General features: G+C 34.9%; 2 protein-coding genes across 2 annotated transcripts; both read right to left on the reverse strand.

Moving 5' to 3' along the window:
- Nucleotides 1–796: 796 nt before the first annotated feature.
- Nucleotides 797–2,102, reverse strand: LOC111304853 (uncharacterized). Its single transcript, XM_022901835.2, has 2 exons — nt 1,812–2,102; nt 797–1,658 (listed from the first exon to the last, which is right to left on the reverse strand). The coding sequence occupies exons 1-2, from the start codon at nt 1,942–1,944 to the stop codon at nt 922–924; spliced, it is 870 nt and encodes a 289-aa protein (XP_022757570.1). The 5' UTR covers nt 1,945–2,102; the 3' UTR covers nt 797–921.
- A 4,619-nt stretch (nt 2,103–6,721) lies between these two features.
- LOC111304854 (uncharacterized) lies at nt 6,722–12,842 on the reverse strand. Its single transcript, XM_022901836.2, has 9 exons — nt 12,595–12,842; nt 12,380–12,517; nt 10,713–11,978; nt 10,536–10,626; nt 10,221–10,378; nt 10,087–10,138; nt 9,312–9,391; nt 9,128–9,221; nt 6,722–8,479 (listed from the first exon to the last, which is right to left on the reverse strand). Exons 3-9 carry the CDS (start codon nt 11,892–11,894, stop codon nt 7,884–7,886), a joined length of 2,253 nt encoding a protein of 750 aa, XP_022757571.2. The 5' UTR covers nt 11,895–11,978; nt 12,380–12,517; nt 12,595–12,842; the 3' UTR covers nt 6,722–7,883.
- Between the last annotated feature and the right edge of the window lie 3,966 nt (nt 12,843–16,808).

Raw genomic sequence — 16,808 nt, forward strand, 5'->3', positions numbered from 1 at the left:
TTTGGAATTATAGAGTGATTGCTTTCACTATTAAAATTTCATCTTAAAGTTTTTTTTTTTTTGCAAAATTAAACTTTAACTTTGCGTGTTATCCACAAAGCAAAAGAGAAATATTATCCATTTTCCTTCTACTTGCAGAAAGTTAAAACTTTATTTTAGTACATAAAAACATTGTATGATAAAGAGCACCTGTGTAATAGGTGTCTCTTATTTTTCTACTAATAAGTTAATTTATTACGTTGATTTTTTTCTTTAAGAGGATGCCAAGTTTAAATCATTCTTTGCAACAAATGCATGTAGGGATATATGCAAGGATTGAAGGCAGAGAGATTTCATTAATAAACAAAGATAAATGACATCAACTAAACAATTCACTTCTATATAGAGTGCATCAGTAGTGTATCGTCCACATTACTTTTGACCAGTTGATCGGTTTTATTATTCCTTAATTTCCGGCCAATTCCCTAATTTATTGAGACTTGTAACCATTACGGACGACCAAGGCAGAGCCTCTCCAATCAATGAACTATAGAACCGGACACAGATTTTGGGAAGTGCCTTGACGATATTTGAATTCCAGTTTTAATAAGTTTAAACTTTGGCTTCGTCAGTTCATTTATTGCCATGCAAATTCTCTGTTCTGATTTAAAAATCTCTATATATTCATATACTTCTACCCCACATATATATTACAGATTAATATATATAGTTATTATATATATAAATACATGATATGTTCCCTTTTTAGTTTTTGCTTCTAAGTACTTATGTGGCTAGAAGGTAAGCACCTGAAAGCTAAGATTCAACTTCAACCAGCTTTATTGGGAGAAAATTAACCTCAAAACCATTTGACATGCACACACATATATAATTGATCGTAAGAACATATAATATGCCACTTTTGTTTTTCTTCTTTCTCTATCAGATCAGTAATGATTCAGCAAAAGAATCCAACTGCACTTGATCTTCGTTTGTCTTCAGAAGCTGCAGATACTCTTCGTAGAGCTTCTCTAGAGAATTATCATCATCTTCAGTTGCTGGTACATGAGATTGGCAATCGAAATCTGAGCGGTTAACAAAATCATGATCATCATTATAAGCCGCAAGAAAGCCAGTCCCGTTTTCATCATCGTTGATGTATTCTGACCAAGGGACTTGTACAACTTCTGTACCTAAGCCTCCCTCACCTCCTTGGCTAGAAGACACTGTGCTAAATGTATTAGTACATTGGTCAAAGCTGTCATTTCTTGGTAAAGAGAAAGAAGTTGTAACCCTAATTGGTTTTGGGAGATGGATTTTGGGCATTTCTGGCTCATGAACTACTTTTGCTTTGCTGATCTTGTTGTTCTGCTTCTTGTTAATGCTGTTTTTTCTCTTCTTCACTTGTTGAACTATTGGGTCTGATAGTTTCTTGTGGGTGTTAGGGTCAGTTCCTTCGCTTAGAAGTCTTTTGCTAAGATGGGTGTTCCAGTAATTTTTGATCTCGTTATCGGTTCGACCAGGAAGCCTTCCGGCAATGAGAGACCAGCGATTGCCGAGAAGGGAATGTAATCTGATGATAAGATCATCCTCATCCGGAGTTATATTCCCTCTCTTAATATCTGGTCTTAGATAGTTCATCCATCTCAGCCTGCAACTCTTTCCACACCTAAGTAGCCCTGCAAATCAAACAATTAAAAAAAAAAAAAAAAACACCTGACAATTGACAACCCCACCCCCCCTCCCCCGACAAAAAAGTTGGCAAGAAAAAGAAAATTCATTTTGTTCTTTTTTCAAAGGAAGTAGTGCCTAAAATGAGTAAATATAAATACCAGCTTTCTTAGGGAGAGATCTCCAGTGACCTTCTCCATGAGCTTGAATGTACTTGATAAGCAATGTGTCTTCTCTAGAAGTCCATGGACCTCTATGCAACCCAACTTTAGAACAACAAGGAGCCCTTCCCATCTCTATTTTTATTTCTTCTTTTGCTTTTACCTACTGATGATCAACCAACTCTCTCTCTCTCTCTCAACAATCAAACAAATGAAACAGAGAAAATACGAAAGGCAGAGAAAAAGGATCTCTGTAGTTAGAGAGAGACTGATAGATGCTCTAAGGAGCACGAGTCCCAAAGGCTTTGGCTTACGCCTTTTTAAACCGTTAAAACACTTGAATATTCATATGACTTAATAGTATTTTTTTAAAAAGAAAAATCAATAGTATAATTTGCATTTTTGGCTTTGGTTTGGCCGTTGGTTTGCTACCCTAACATTTATAAATTACGTGACCAAAATTAAATTTTGGATGAATTTTTCACACGTAACTCACCGACCCTTCTCCCCTATCCGCCCTTCTCACTTTTCAATCCTCAATTATGAATTCTCCTCATGCCCAGTTTTTTCCAAACAAGACTATCCCTCCCACTTGATCGCCATCGTCAAATGGCCGCTGATTAATTACAGCCGTCCATCACGTGGAAAGTTTAAGGTCAAAATCTTTCCTTTTCAATTTTCCTTTTTTTTTTAAAATATTATTTATTCCTTTTCTCAGTGTTATGACTAACACTAAGCTATAAAATAGAAACTAAACTTAAAACGTATATCTCTCCATCACCTTCTGATCAATAGAAACATATAATCAAGCTTAAGGTCTATAGTAATTTAATGAATGAAGTTCAACGATACTTATAATTTAAATTATTGCTTGTACTTCTTTCCTTTTTCTTTGTTTAATTTCCTTTTTCTTTGTTCAATTTTCTTTTGGTATACACTGTAGTAGCTACTTATCTCTTAGCTGTACCTTTTTCCTTCCTTTTTTATTTTTTTGCTTTTCTTCCATATATAAAATTCCGAAAACTTTGATTCATTATTGAAAAAAGAAAGTTTCCCCATCAAAACAAATAATTAGATCAATATTAATACCAGCTATGCACTTCAGTAGACCATTGGATAGGATACAGCTATCAATCAGAAACACATTGTTGAAATGGAAATCAATTAATGGAATTAGCCATTGAGGAAAATTTTGGGACCCTTTGTTAATTAAGGGTTTAAGCTTAGATTTAAGGAAGCTATTTTTAATTAATAAATCCACTCAATTTACTAAATATATATAGGATAGCCAGTGGTGCATTAACCCATTATTAACCATTGCAATTGAATGACCTTATGATCACTTATAGATATACGAGTCAACCATCATTGTCAAGCCTATTTTGGTTTCTTTTTTTGAAAAAAATATATAAATATCCTACCATAATTAATTTAATTATTTGAAATTATTAATTAAGAGGTAGGAAGGTGAGGAGGGTAAAGAATAGGGTGGGCAAAATCACCCGAACCCGTCGGGTTTCGACCCGATCCGACCCCTTAGGGTCGGTTTTTTTTTTTGAAAATCGGGTATCGGGTCGGGTCGGGTCGGGTAGAGTCAAAAAAATTTCGGGGTCGGGTTTTAAGCAAACCCGACCCTACCCGACCCGATATATATAAAAAATTTATTTTTTTAATTATTTTTTAAATTTTACATTTAATTATATATATTTTTATATATATTTAATTTTATATTTATATTTAAAATAATATTTTATTAATTTCGGGTCGGGTCGGGTCGGATTTGATTTTATACACTGTCGGGTCGGGTCGGGTTCGGGTATTAAAAATAAAAAAATTTTCGGGTCGGGTACGGGTACGGGTATTGTATATTTAAAATCGGGTCGGATTCGGGACGAGCAAAAACCCGCCCCGACCCGACCCGTTGCCATCTAAAGAATAAGGGATATTCACCATACTATGACCACAGACCAATTCACCCGGGAATAGTTGGCGTACTGGCGCTTTTTTTTTAATTTTATAATAGGAATTCAAATTTAAAATTTTTAATTTTAAAAATAATAGTTTCTGGACTGCTGTCAATGTATAAATAATAATATATAATTATATAGCATAAATTGATAAGACCTTTTTAATTTCAAATATCAAAACTTTATTAAAGTGAGGGATTAGTTATAAACCTTCAAAATCATGTTTTGTCTTTGACAAAAAAAAAAAAATCCATTGATGGGAATTTTTTTTTAAATATGCATGGGAATTAGGATGGAAGAATCACAATTCCCAACAATTCCCTATTGAGCAGACCTTGATTCCGTGACTTTGCCGCAGAGGTAACCGCAGAGTGCTGCAAACCACTAGATTAAAAAAAGGCACCAAGCCTATGCTTGTGCGGTGTTTTTTTTTTTTAATTGATGGCAGAAATGGTGTTACTATTTCGAGAAGTGAAATATCAATTATCTAAGAATAATTATCATTTTGATCACCTTGATAATTTAGATTATTTCCTTTCTTGACGAGGATTTTTTTCCAGATTTTAAACCTTTATCTTTAATAAATAAAATCTGCTTAAAGTCAGATTATTTATCACTAAATCAACACTTCCATATTCATGCATGTGGGGTTTTGCTGATTAGAAGTGGCTCCTTTTGCCTGGGTGACCACAGCAAAATCAAATTCTAGCACATTCCTGGTCGTCTTGAGATTGGGGTTTCCTTTTTTTTTTTTTAATTTTATCTGCATGTAAAAAATTGGGCATTAATGTCAACTGGTCCTTGTTTGTTGCAGTTGTAACTGCTAGTCAAGCAAACAAAGGGAGGCACACAAACCAATAACCAATGGCCAAAATGCTTGCTTGCTTCCCGTCGACCAAGTTTGTATATAATAATCGAAATTCACGTGATAGAGATCGATCTAAGATCGAATTTGTGAATACTTTGTGAAATTAAAGCAGAGAAAAATAAAATAAAAGTAGTAGGGTACATTATATCACTCACCCTGACCCTTGCAAAAAGGTTGATCACCACTGGCACTCATTTTATTCATTGTTGGAATTTGTTTTTCATCAAAGCTAGCAGGGAAACCATATTCCGAGTTACCGAACTTTTTTACTCCGAGTGAAGTGATTAACCAAAAAGGTATCAGAATTGAGTGAGTAGGCCAAAGCATTTCAGTCATTAATTATCAGGTACGTAGCCAATGTTTTTATATTTCGCCTGAAAAATATTATCTATGATTTTCAATCTTACTCTCAATTAGAGGTGTAAATGATATATTAGTACTTGCAAGTTACTTGGGTTCGATTCGAAAAAAACTCGAATTCGGTTCGATTATTGTCGAGTCGAGCTCGAACTCGAGTAGCTCGACTTATCGATCGAACCGAATTCGAGTGTTCTTATATCTGACTCAAGTAGCTCGCGAGCCTAATCGAGCTTTTATATTTAAATATATTTTTATTATTTTAATTAATAAAATATTTCGAGTCCGAGTTCGAATTCGAGTATGAATAATCGAACTTTTATCGAGTATACGAATCGAGCTTATTTTTACATATTAATCGAGCTTAATCGAGCGAGCTCGAATAACTCAAATTCGATCACAAATCGAACTCGAGCTTGAAAAATAAAACTTTATCGAACTCAAACTGAGTATCGAACCTCAAATTATGAGTCGAACTCGAACTTCTCACTATTCAACTCGATTCATTTACAGCCCTACTCCCAACTCCCCCATTATGGTAATCTACATTTAAATCACACACCTAAGCACTAAAGCTCCAACTTGCGGATCCAAGAAAAGACTAGGGGCTGGGCAGATGTGAAGTAGGAAGTTCCAAAAATCTTGGACACTGTAAAATTCTTCTGACCAACAAAAAGACAACAAGACATAAAAGTAAATAAAAACGCTCTAGACTTGATTATTATTGAATTATTATGTCTACGAAAAAAGATTCTTCCAATCAAAACTCACTTGTGTCCACATTCAAGAAGGGAAATAATAGATGAGTTATGATGTTTCCCGATTCTGCTTGTTTCCTTGATGACACATTAATTTCTATATATGAAAGGCAAAAGTTGAAAGAGTTTGTTTTGGCTTCATTTAAACGGTAATCATAGGTCTCTTTCTCGGCAAATGAAACAACGGTAGTGGCATTAGAAGTAGAGTAAACCCAGCCGAAGGCCATGGAATTAACGCCATTGTCCGCCCTGAAAATGCACCAGAAAAAAAAAAAAAGGTTGCTACTAGTTTCCTTCTGTTACCCGTTTTGCGGGTAAAAGAAACGGGTACTCCCACTTTTAATAATTTTACTTTCACTTCCAAGAAACACACCCAAGAAAAAAACAATGATTACCACTTGTCTGGCAAAAAAATGTATTTGGATTTTTGCATATTAAAGCATTTGTAAATAGTACTACTAAGTGGTACCATTTAATACATCTTCGTTTCCCTCCTTTTTCTTCGAACATTGACGGTATTATATTTGTTGTACATTTTAATGATTGAGATTTGTCATCCTTGTACAGAACCCACAACCGATTCTGATTTATGAGTAGTGGGGCACAACCCACCGCAGACTTTCGTTTAAGGCAGCAGCAGGACTACCTCCTAGCCCTCTTGCAGTTCAAGAAGATTGGTTCTTATATCCTAATCAATTCCTCTCCGACTCATATCATCAAGTAATGGGGCAATCATGCATAGATAAATCCAACTTTTTTCGAATGACAGCTGGTGCTCATGTCATCTATATAGCGCGTGTGTGTGTGTTTATAGGTATGCAAAATTAGTAGTTTTTTCAGTTAGGAAAACTCTGTCCAAAACAACCTCTAACAAAAACAAAAGGGGAAAATGTTGATACGGTTTTGGCCTTGCAAAATCTAAATCTTATTTTGTAGCAAAGGTTAAAGTGAAACCATTCATCAAAACTTCAAAAAGTACATTCGCCATTCAAATTTAATGCATTTACATATATGTACAAATTCTGGCAGCCGAGTAAAGTAACTCAACCTAAAACAGTGTAACTCTTTTTTTTCTTTTCACAAAAGTATATTACACTTGCAATGATACATTTTATCCTCCACCCCCCCCCCCCCCCCTCCCAAAAAAAAAAGACATCAAATCCTTTTTTGCAAATTTTTCTTTTCTATAATCAACCCTCGCAATTGGCTCCAAGGGTAATAAAAAATTAAATACAAAGCTTCTGAATTGATTAATTATGGCTGCTGAATACTTACCTGCATCACAAGGGGTTGAGGCTAACAAGCCAATGTTTTGCAGACCAAATACCTCTCCCTAGGCTGAAGACAGAAGACTTGGCTTGGCTTAGTGGCACTAGACCACAATCCAAGTGTAGCATATCACTCCAATGTGGAAATAGACGTACCAGTCATTTGACAATGACCCCATCCTATTAAGAGAATGCAAGCAGCCATCAGAATGGTCCAAAATCTGTTAATGCACCACAATGGCCAATTATTCAATCACCCAACAAATCATGAAAGGAAACAAGCCCCACTAATTTTTTCAGAAATAACTCCTGGCCACCAGCTATAATTCTCTTCCTTGTGTACTCTAAAACATGAGTCTTCCAAAAGACCCCACCAAAACATCTCCAGTTGTACAGCAATATACAAAACCTCATATGGGACTTCTTGGCATGAACCTGTAATTTGGGTTTTCACTTTAACAAATTAAAGAATAATATTGTTAAACTGGACATCTGATCCACTTAAATCCAACCCGCCATTTCTTCACATCCGGCTCAACAAAAGTACAAGAAAGAATATTGACTACAATTAAGATTTTATTCCATGGTAACAGACCCGAAAACCCTGGTTGGCCAGCAAAAAGAAAAGGATTGCATTGACGTCAGATCCAGTGCTCATGCAAATGCATGTCTGTTCAACACCACGTCCTGATATAGCTTTGGGTGTAGCTTAAGCCAAGTCATACACATATGGGAATCAACCTAGCGTCAATCATTTTAGCCCCAAATCTGGATGCCAAAAGCTTCAATGTGTGTAATGTAATTCTTGTTTTGCCAAAATCAAACAGCAAAATTTTGGAGTCATTTCAATAAAGCTAAAGGTTGATTGGTAATCCGTAATTTTGGAATGATCTGATCCGTCCATCCCAGCCGGCAGTTATAATAACGAGGCCCCATGCATGAGAAGATCCAAATGCACTATGAGAAGATGTCTTAAGCAACTTGTACTGAGACTTACACATTGCAGAAGATACAACCAAGGAGTTTGGAGGGGGGAGCTTTTCCTCTGGCCAGGTTGCAGTACCCTTGGGCAAAGATTCTGAGAAAAATTCATGGCCCAGCGAGAAACGTTCAGATGAGGAGAATGGCAATTGGTGTTGAGAGCTCTCACCTAACTCAGATTGCAATACCCCACACCTCCATGTGCTATAAGAAACTTTGGGTGATGATGAAGTTTCCGACATTTTTGAGAAAAGAGGGTTTCTAGAATTCATCCCACACCAAGATATAGCAACTGATGCGTTATTTGAGAAAAAACGTTCACAAGACCAATTGTTCTTTGCTTGGGGCACCGGCCCATCCTGCCTAACATAGTTCCACACATATACATTAGAATCCTCACTTGCTGATACAATCCGCATTCCATCTGAGGTGAATGATGCAGATATCTGGCTCCCTGCGTTCCGCAGGCCTGTAGATAGAGAAAGACAATGTAAGGGTAATAACAGAGTTACCTAGCAGAGAGATTAAAGCAAATAACAGGGTGTTGAGGCTTAAAGAGTAAGCTAAGTGAAGTTGGCTTCCACTCTACCCTGTTCATGAGGTTATTATGAAGAACAGAGTTTCAAAGTGAACCTAAACACCGAAATTTTACCTAACAAATTTCCTCAAATCTGGGAGACTTGAGACTAGAATATTCAAAATTTGTTATCTTTGATGATGTCCATTTTTGTTCTTCAAAATATAATTTAGAAATAGTTTTAAATCAGGATACAATGGTAATAAAAACTACAACCTTAGCTCCTCTCTTTTTTCCAAATAGAACCATTACTACTCTATCTCAATCCATTTACTCCAGTCTCCTTTCCCTTCAGATCCCCCCCACCCCTAAAAAAAAAGAAAAAAGAAACTCTTAAGATAATAAAAATATCAAGAAAAATTTCTTGGAAGAGATTATAAATTTTGCGCTTCAAACTTTGATCAACATTTGCCATATCTCCTTGTTGCATCACTTACTTTCCATCTCAACGCATCATTACCATGTATCCAATTAATTAAGAAGCTACCAAAGTGGCAGCTAACTTTGGATCTGATATAAATAAATCACGCAAACACCTACCTCGAAATTTGCATACCACGTCAACGCCATGTAGGATTCGAACTTGTGAATCAGCAGAAGTGACCATCAATTTATCTGGTTCCCCAGGTGAAAACTACAAGATAATCCCTCTATTAACTTTCAAATGCTTGAAAGCTTCCCTGAGGACATTGAAATTTGAAAAACAAATGGCAATGGTCAATACCTGGAATCCAGTTATCCTACAGCATGGTGATTTCTTCTTGCTCTGCAAACATATTTGGGCATTAAGTTGCAGATGGTTATCTGATTCATGTAAACAAACAGTTAGTTTTTTCCAAACAAGTTAACCTTCAAAGAGGCATCTATTATAGATTTACTAGAGAACATTTGGAGTTTGGACAATAATAATGTAAATGTAAATCACCTATCAACACTAATGGTGCCAATTATAAGTACAAAAAAATTCAGCTTCCATAAATTGGAAGCCACCAATATGAAACAACAAGGCCTCCTGAAAAGACAGAGAATGAATTTGAAAAGGGAAGTTCTCCAACATTCCCCTTCAAATTGCAAAAGTATATTCCAATTTATTAATTAACAAATTTTTTCTGCCACAATCTTAGAAGAGTGTTAATTCATCCATCAAAAATAAAACCAAGTTTAATTAGCAAACAGCAGACAATCTTTTCCTTTCCTCTTGACCATTGTGGGCCCTCTAAACTTGTAAGATTTCTAGATACAGATAGTTTTGTTTGACACAAAGAGATAGATAATCAAAGTTATTAACTTCTTACAGCCAAGCAATATTCTGATTGATATCCTCACAACATTCTATTTCAATGTATTGAAAATGGTCAAATTTAAGAAGAATATGACAATAGTCCAAGCAACTGCTAAACAAAGAGTAAGAGTTGCCATATCTTAGAATAGCATTACCTGAAATGCTGTTGAACAATAAACAAATTTTCATAAAAGGAACCAGGAAAATAAAGATATACCTGAAGCATCATAAAAGCGGCAACTGCCAGTCATTGACCCAATAATTGCACCCTGTAGAAAAAAAAGGTATTAATGAACTAAAAATCCTAAAACTCAATTGCCAAATAAAATGGTTAAGAAAAGCTCCTTGAACCTTTCCATCAGGACGATAACACACAGCTGTAACAATATCAGTCACGTCAGTCCAATCAACAACTTGACAATCATGAATTGTCCAGATGCGCACTTTCCCATCTATGGAACCACTTATGAAGTAATCATCATCCACAGGATTAAACTGAACACATGTTACTGTATCACAGAGCAATAAGAACATCGAACAATTATAATGGTACAAATCAAACTCCCCGAGGTGATTGCCCACCTTAGTTATTTTTATAATCAATAGTAATTTCTATAACCAATAATAAGATATAATAAAACTCAAGCCTGGATTGAACTATAGTACCATAATTATTGTGGGAAAAAACTTTTTGGCATTCATCATATCCAACTTGCCACAAGCGAACTGTCTTATCAACAGAAGATGATAGAATACGCTGCAATGCATAAATCTTAATTACAAACCCAAATAATTTCTAGCAAATCATAACAAGTTGTTTCAGAATTCAGAGCAATTACTAACCTTATTCTTTGACCATGAGAGGTCCAGGACCTCGCCACAATGCCCACGGAACTCATGGATAGGCTTATCCAAAATTCTAAAAACTTTCTGAGGGAAAATGACACAAGTCGAATCTGAACTCTTTTTCACACCATTCGATTTTCCTTTTTTATCTTTGTCTGCGTGAAGAGGAACTAATTCAGAAAAGTTGTTTACTGTGAAGTAGAAATATGAAGGATTGACATCATGAATGTCAGAATTCCCTGATCTTTCAGACTCCACAACTTGCCACACACGCACGATACCATCTTCACCTGCACTTGCAAGATATTGACCATCAGGGCTAAATTTCATTGTTAAGATTGACCCCTCATGGGCTTGGATGTCTTGTCCCATGTAAAGAGCTGAGAACTCCTTCAACCGCTTCTTGTAAGATCTAACGCGAACCATTTGAATCCTAGTCTCTGCATATGGATAACAATCATTGGATATCATATGAGTAGCATCAACCTGCCTATTAACAATGCAAGCAACAGCTCCTAATCGCCTAAGCCACCCTCTTTTTCCCCGCTTTCTTTCTGGCCCTAAACTGGAAACCTCTTTGACTTCCCGACACATTGCTTGTTGAACTAGAGGGTATAAGCCAAGCTTCCTTTCAAACTCATCAATGGTAAGCAAATGATTAGAACCTACTTCTCTCAGACTCCTGAACATGCCATCCTGACTAAGTTCATCCACAATGAACTCTGTCCCATCATCCAAATTTTTAATCCTACACACAAAATTATCATCCAATGCCCCATCTAACAACTCCCTGGCATCACTTGACCAACAAGACATGGAAGACTGACTTGATGAAAAACCATCATCAAAACTTGATGATCCTAAGACTGCTCCACTCTTCTCCATAATTCTATCAGTCTCCACTTCAATTTCATCACAACATATGTTAGAGGGACCTTCCCTGACAGTCTGATCTACACTTAAACCCATCCATTTAAGAAATTTATCCCGCCGTTCACGAATGCTACTGAGGTTTTTAATCCAAACTTCAAATCCAAAGTTAGCTGGCACTGAATTAATGGGCGGGGCATACTCAAAATCAGAATTCTCGGGGCAATCAGATCCTGAATCAGATACAGAGATGATATCTTCACGGGTGTCAAAAAATTGATCTTCCTCTTCACTTAAACTCCCCATCATTAACTCATCAGTTCAACCCATGAAAACTCACTCTCCCACCTAAATTGTCTTCTCACAAAAACCCTAGGCAATGTTCTAAATTCCCTACAAGGATAACAGAGGAAACAAAACATCAAAAACCCCCACAAAAAAAATATATATATATTCATTTCATTTTTAGAACTATAAAACTAATACCTAGAACCCCAGATCCCAATTAAAACCCACTAAAACTAATAAGATAATATAAAGAGGAACAGCTTTAAACCAAAACTCAAGTCTGAAAACAATTGTTAACAAACAGATCAGTGCAAAGTGAAATACAGCAATTGAGAGGAGACATTAGAATGATTGGAAAAAAAAAAGTAAATGATAAATAACTAACTACGAATGAATAGATAAATAAGATGGTTTTTTTTTTCTTTTATATAAAAAAAAAAAAGTAGAATAAAATAAAGAAAAGAGAATGAAACAAAAAAGTTATTTAGTGGGTAGGGTTTGGGCACCTGGGATTTTTGATGAAAAGTCCGTCAAGCCCAAGATAACGCTTATTCATATCTCATCATCACCTTGACACCCTCCACCATTTGGATTTCCGGTTCCTTCTCTCTCTTTTCTATGGAGAGAGCAAACGAAAGTGTCCTCTACAAAAATAAATGGAAAGTAGTCAAGTAAAAAAGGGGAGAAAGAAATAAAAAGAAAATCTGGAGAGGAGTGAAACCTGGTGGACCGTGGCCCGAGAAACGAGATTTGAAGAGGCGAGCAGTGTTGCCGTGCTGGGCTGCCCTGCTCTGCTCGTACTATTTCCACTGCTGACTGGCCTTTGCTTTTTTACTCTTTTAATTGCAATTAACCAATCAACTTTATCAGCCTTTGTTTTTGAGCTCTTCCCTTTTTTTTTTTTTCCCTTTTAAGTTGAATACGAAGAACATGCACGTGTGGCATTGCTGCAATAAATGGTTTTGCTTTTAAAGTAATGAACTGAACTAAAGTCATTAGGGATTTATTGGGGGAATATTAATTTAAGTTTGTTTCTTACTATTACTTAAATGGTTTTTTTCCTTTGGTTTTAATGTGAATTTAAGTTGTCTTTCATATTATCATATGTTTTGATTTGTTTTATTTTATATTTACCTGATTAATGATTTAAATTTCTTTTAAACTTTTTTTATTTGGAAGAAAATTTTAGTTAAATTTTGCACTATATGTCCCATCTTAAAATTAACTAAATTTTAATCAGATGAGTTTTTTTATAAAAAAATTATGATCTAAGGATAAAAAAATATTTTAAATATTAAAAATTAAAATCTAAATTTATTAAAAATATTACCTTAAAGGTAATTATATAAAATAATTGATTTTTTTTTTTTTTAGAATCAGAAGAAGTAGCAAAAATGGTTTTTTAGAGAATGTGGCGGGGCGGGGCGGGGCGGGGTAGGACAGATGGTAGGGCATTGATGTGGCAAGGCATGCAGTTTACAATTTGAAAGACGGAAGATTTGGAGGAGAGTGAAGAGTTGGTTCGATTCAATGTAAAAACAGCTGTGACAAAGGTCTAGGCTGGAAGTTTGGCCTCTGGATTTTCGACAGTGATGAGATCAGGCGGCTGTGTGTTTTGTCTGTTCTTGTTGGTACTTTCTTTGTACTTTATACACTATATCTCTATGGCCTTTGTGAATTTACCCAACCATGCAAATTTGTGCATTTATGGATTCAAATGAGAAATTACATTTAAGAACTTAATCAGTATGATTGTAATATAAACATACATTTCATTTAATTGTGAAAGGTTTTCAAAAAATTTGAATTTTCTTCTTTTCAAAGTATACCAATACCATTCCTGGCTGCAATTTGATGTAATATTAAATTTCTTGTTCCAAGAAAAGGGATGGCTTTGACAATTGGCATTCTCAAGTGAAGGAGCACACGGCTTTCAATTGTCAAAGCCTATTGATCAAGCACGTATTGCTATCATCGTTTGAAGGTATATGTTATATACCTTTCTAGCTTATATAGTACTCCAGCGTGCGTGGTTCCCCTAATTCGATCCAGATATTTGCTCTATAATTAATCCATTTTGCTAAAAATAAGGCAAAGTAATCTATGATTTTATTATTTTTTTTTTATGTCATCGGTATTTTTAATTTCAATGTTAAATCAAAATCGAATCTAAATCCAAAAATAAGCAATCCGGCTATTACCATATGACAAGCCTCTAACCTATACTCATAATTGATAATAAATATAGATTAATGCGAGCTTATCCAAACCAATTAAAGGAATAAAAGCACACCTTTTTGTCACAAATCAGTTATCAAATTTGATGTTGAGTTTGTCACCATCTAGATTCAGTTAATTAGTTAAAGAAACCCAAAAGCGAGATGCCTGGATGCCCAACAGATTAATTTTCTAATGTAGGAAATTAATTTCAGGCATGCATCTGTCTGCTGTTGAAGCAACAATTAACCCCAGTTTCAAGCCCTCACAAAAACTTTATAAAGTACCAGACTATAGACCAAGAAATTATTCTTGAACGAGCCTCATAATGTTGTGTCTTAATAAACAGACCACATTCTTTACTTTCCTTATAGTTTGCAAGTTTGCAAGTTTGCAAGCGGAGCTATGGGGGAAAGCAAACAGTAAAATATCTATGATCGATCAAATCTTAATGGTGGGTTTAAGAAAAAAAATTCAAGAGTGGGGACAATAATAATTATACGATCGCTGTTTGAGGGTTTGTTTTTCTTTCACAACATCTAGCCTCTAGGCATATATAGATGCCTACGCAATTAATTTAACTAGCTAGCTCAAATTAATGGTAGTAATTAAGAGAAAAAAGGCAGCAGAATGTTGCTTTTGGGTGCTACAGTGAATACAAGGACTTTGATGTGGCTCGATTTAACATGTAAATAGAGAAGAAAATGATGGAATAACGGCAAACAAGCCAGGCCAAGCTTTGCGCAATGAGCAGTTCTACTTCTTTAGTCATTACAACAGGGCAAGGCTTATTGGATTTTTTTGAAATTTTGATTGGAAGGTTGCTATGGCATTAGAAGATAAGTTTTATGAATAGATTCTGGACTCTGATCACGTTATTGTACATGATTATTTTCATTTTTATCTCTATAAAATGTCAATTAAGCTCAAACCCACACCTTTTTCCTTAAATGAGTTAATTGATTTCAAGCTTATTTATAAATTTAATTCAAAATATTGTTTATTCACCACAAATTATTGAAGATTTCAAAGTAAATTGAGGTCCAATGATCAAGACTATTTGCTAAATGGTACACTAGTTAAAAGAATAAATTATTTTAATTGTTGAAATTTGAGAAAGATTTTGACAATTAGTCATTTAAAAAGTAAACAATAAAATTTTCTCTAAAAAGAAAAGAAAAAATTATTCCTACTATAGGTAAAGAAAAACAAACATGATTTATTGCTTACCGGGACAATATCAACATCATTTTTATGATTAAAAAAAAATCCTTTAAGTCATAATGGTATGCACAATCCTTCAAGTCATTATTTTGAGTTCAAACTGACCTTCTTTTCCTACCTAAACAATTTGAATATTATTATAATTATAACTTGGTCATGTCCACATTTTATATACATTTTCAGCTTCTTGTTTCAAAAAAATAAAGTACTAATTTATGTATGTTTGCCATTTGACTTGACTCGCCCCTCCCACACTGTCACCTAATTATTTGATGATCCCTAATAAATTGGAATATAAATTATTTTCCATGCGGCCCATGCCAAACCCCACTTCGACACAATAATCTTCCTACTGCCCTCCTAATTTGAAAATGATTTTTTAAAATTGAACATACTTTATTTCCCATAATTCTGCTATAATATGTCAGTTCAGCATGTTCCTTTACACTCATTAAAAGACAACAAAAGCATCAAAGTGGCCAAAGATATTTGTTTACGCTTAAAACTATGCCCCAACACAAACTCTTTGAATTTGAAACTCGAGAATTCCAGATGCTTTGAGAAGAAGAAAAAGAAGAAGAGCGGAGTTGGTGTGACCCTTCATTATAGACGCATAGTTCTTTATGCGAATTGGGTGCCTTTAGATTTTCTTCTTAGCCATAAAATTATGCCGCCCAATTAAATTATCAGAGTTATCCAATCTTTGTGGCTGTGAGTTATGAATTACTAATTTAACTAATTCCCTTCCTCATTTTATTCTTTTTCCCTTCTCTTTTCATTTATACAGTGTCTCACGTCTAATCAACCCAAAGCATTCAACTGTTCGACCCCCTTTTTTCTCCATTAAATTAAGAAGAAAAAGTATGTATTATAGACTATTATTACCTGAGAACTGTTGCATTTGTAATGCGTGGAACTACGGACCACATATTAAAAGGTGATGTGGTCATGTGGAACCAAACATGGGAGAAACTTTTGCTTTTCTAGAATTATTTTAGCTTCCAACAAGTGGTTATACTACCCTACATATCCTTTTCGATGACGTATTATTGCGCAATTTTGGGTTGGGGAAGGGTCAAACTCATGTCATCCACTTAAATTGAAAAGCATGAATAATATCATGGTTAGTAGAAGTAGTTAGTACAAAAGATAATGATTTTTATTTTCTTTATTTGATGTGTTTGTACAAAGATAATGATTGTGTTTGAGGGTTGCAACATAGTGAACTGTAGTACTTTGATATTATCTCGAAATGATGTCAATGAAAGTCATGGAATCATCGCTAAGAATGCTCAGAAATTTGTAGTATCAGACACCATTTGGCAAAGCAATTCCGGACCATTTCTCCATGGGAAGATAATGGGACAAAATTTGGGATGCAATGAAATGACTAGGAATCTATCATCGAGAAACTAATGTATTTGATTTTGTTTTTGTTTTTGTTTTTTTTTAAATCTATTTTGCCAAGTTTATATGAGATTGATATGCGTGATC

Source organism: Durio zibethinus, chromosome 21 (genome assembly GCF_047325235.1).
Source record: "Durio zibethinus cultivar Kanyao isolate XHJ-2024 chromosome 21, ASM4732523v1, whole genome shotgun sequence".
Classification (NCBI taxonomy): domain Eukaryota; kingdom Viridiplantae; phylum Streptophyta; class Magnoliopsida; order Malvales; family Malvaceae; genus Durio; species Durio zibethinus.

Bases quoted from the DNA above. Each gene is read 5' to 3' on its own strand.
- LOC111304853 (XM_022901835.2), bottom strand. From the start codon at position 1,944: ATGGGAAGGGCTCCTTGTTGTTCTAAAGTTGGGTTGCATAGAGGTCCA. The intron at 1,659-1,811 runs GTATTTATATTT...TTTGATTTGCAG, and splicing joins ATCTCTCCCTAAGAAAGCTG to GGCTACTTAGGTGTGGAAAG.
- LOC111304854 (XM_022901836.2), bottom strand. From the start codon at position 11,894: ATGATGGGGAGTTTAAGTGAAGAGGAAGATCAATTTTTTGACACCCGT. The intron at 10,139-10,220 runs GTTCAAGGAGCT...TTTTTTCTACAG, and splicing joins GTTATCGTCCTGATGGAAAG to GGTGCAATTATTGGGTCAAT. The intron at 9,392-10,086 runs GTATATCTTTAT...TACATGAATCAG, and splicing joins CCGCTTTTATGATGCTTCAG to ATAACCATCTGCAACTTAAT.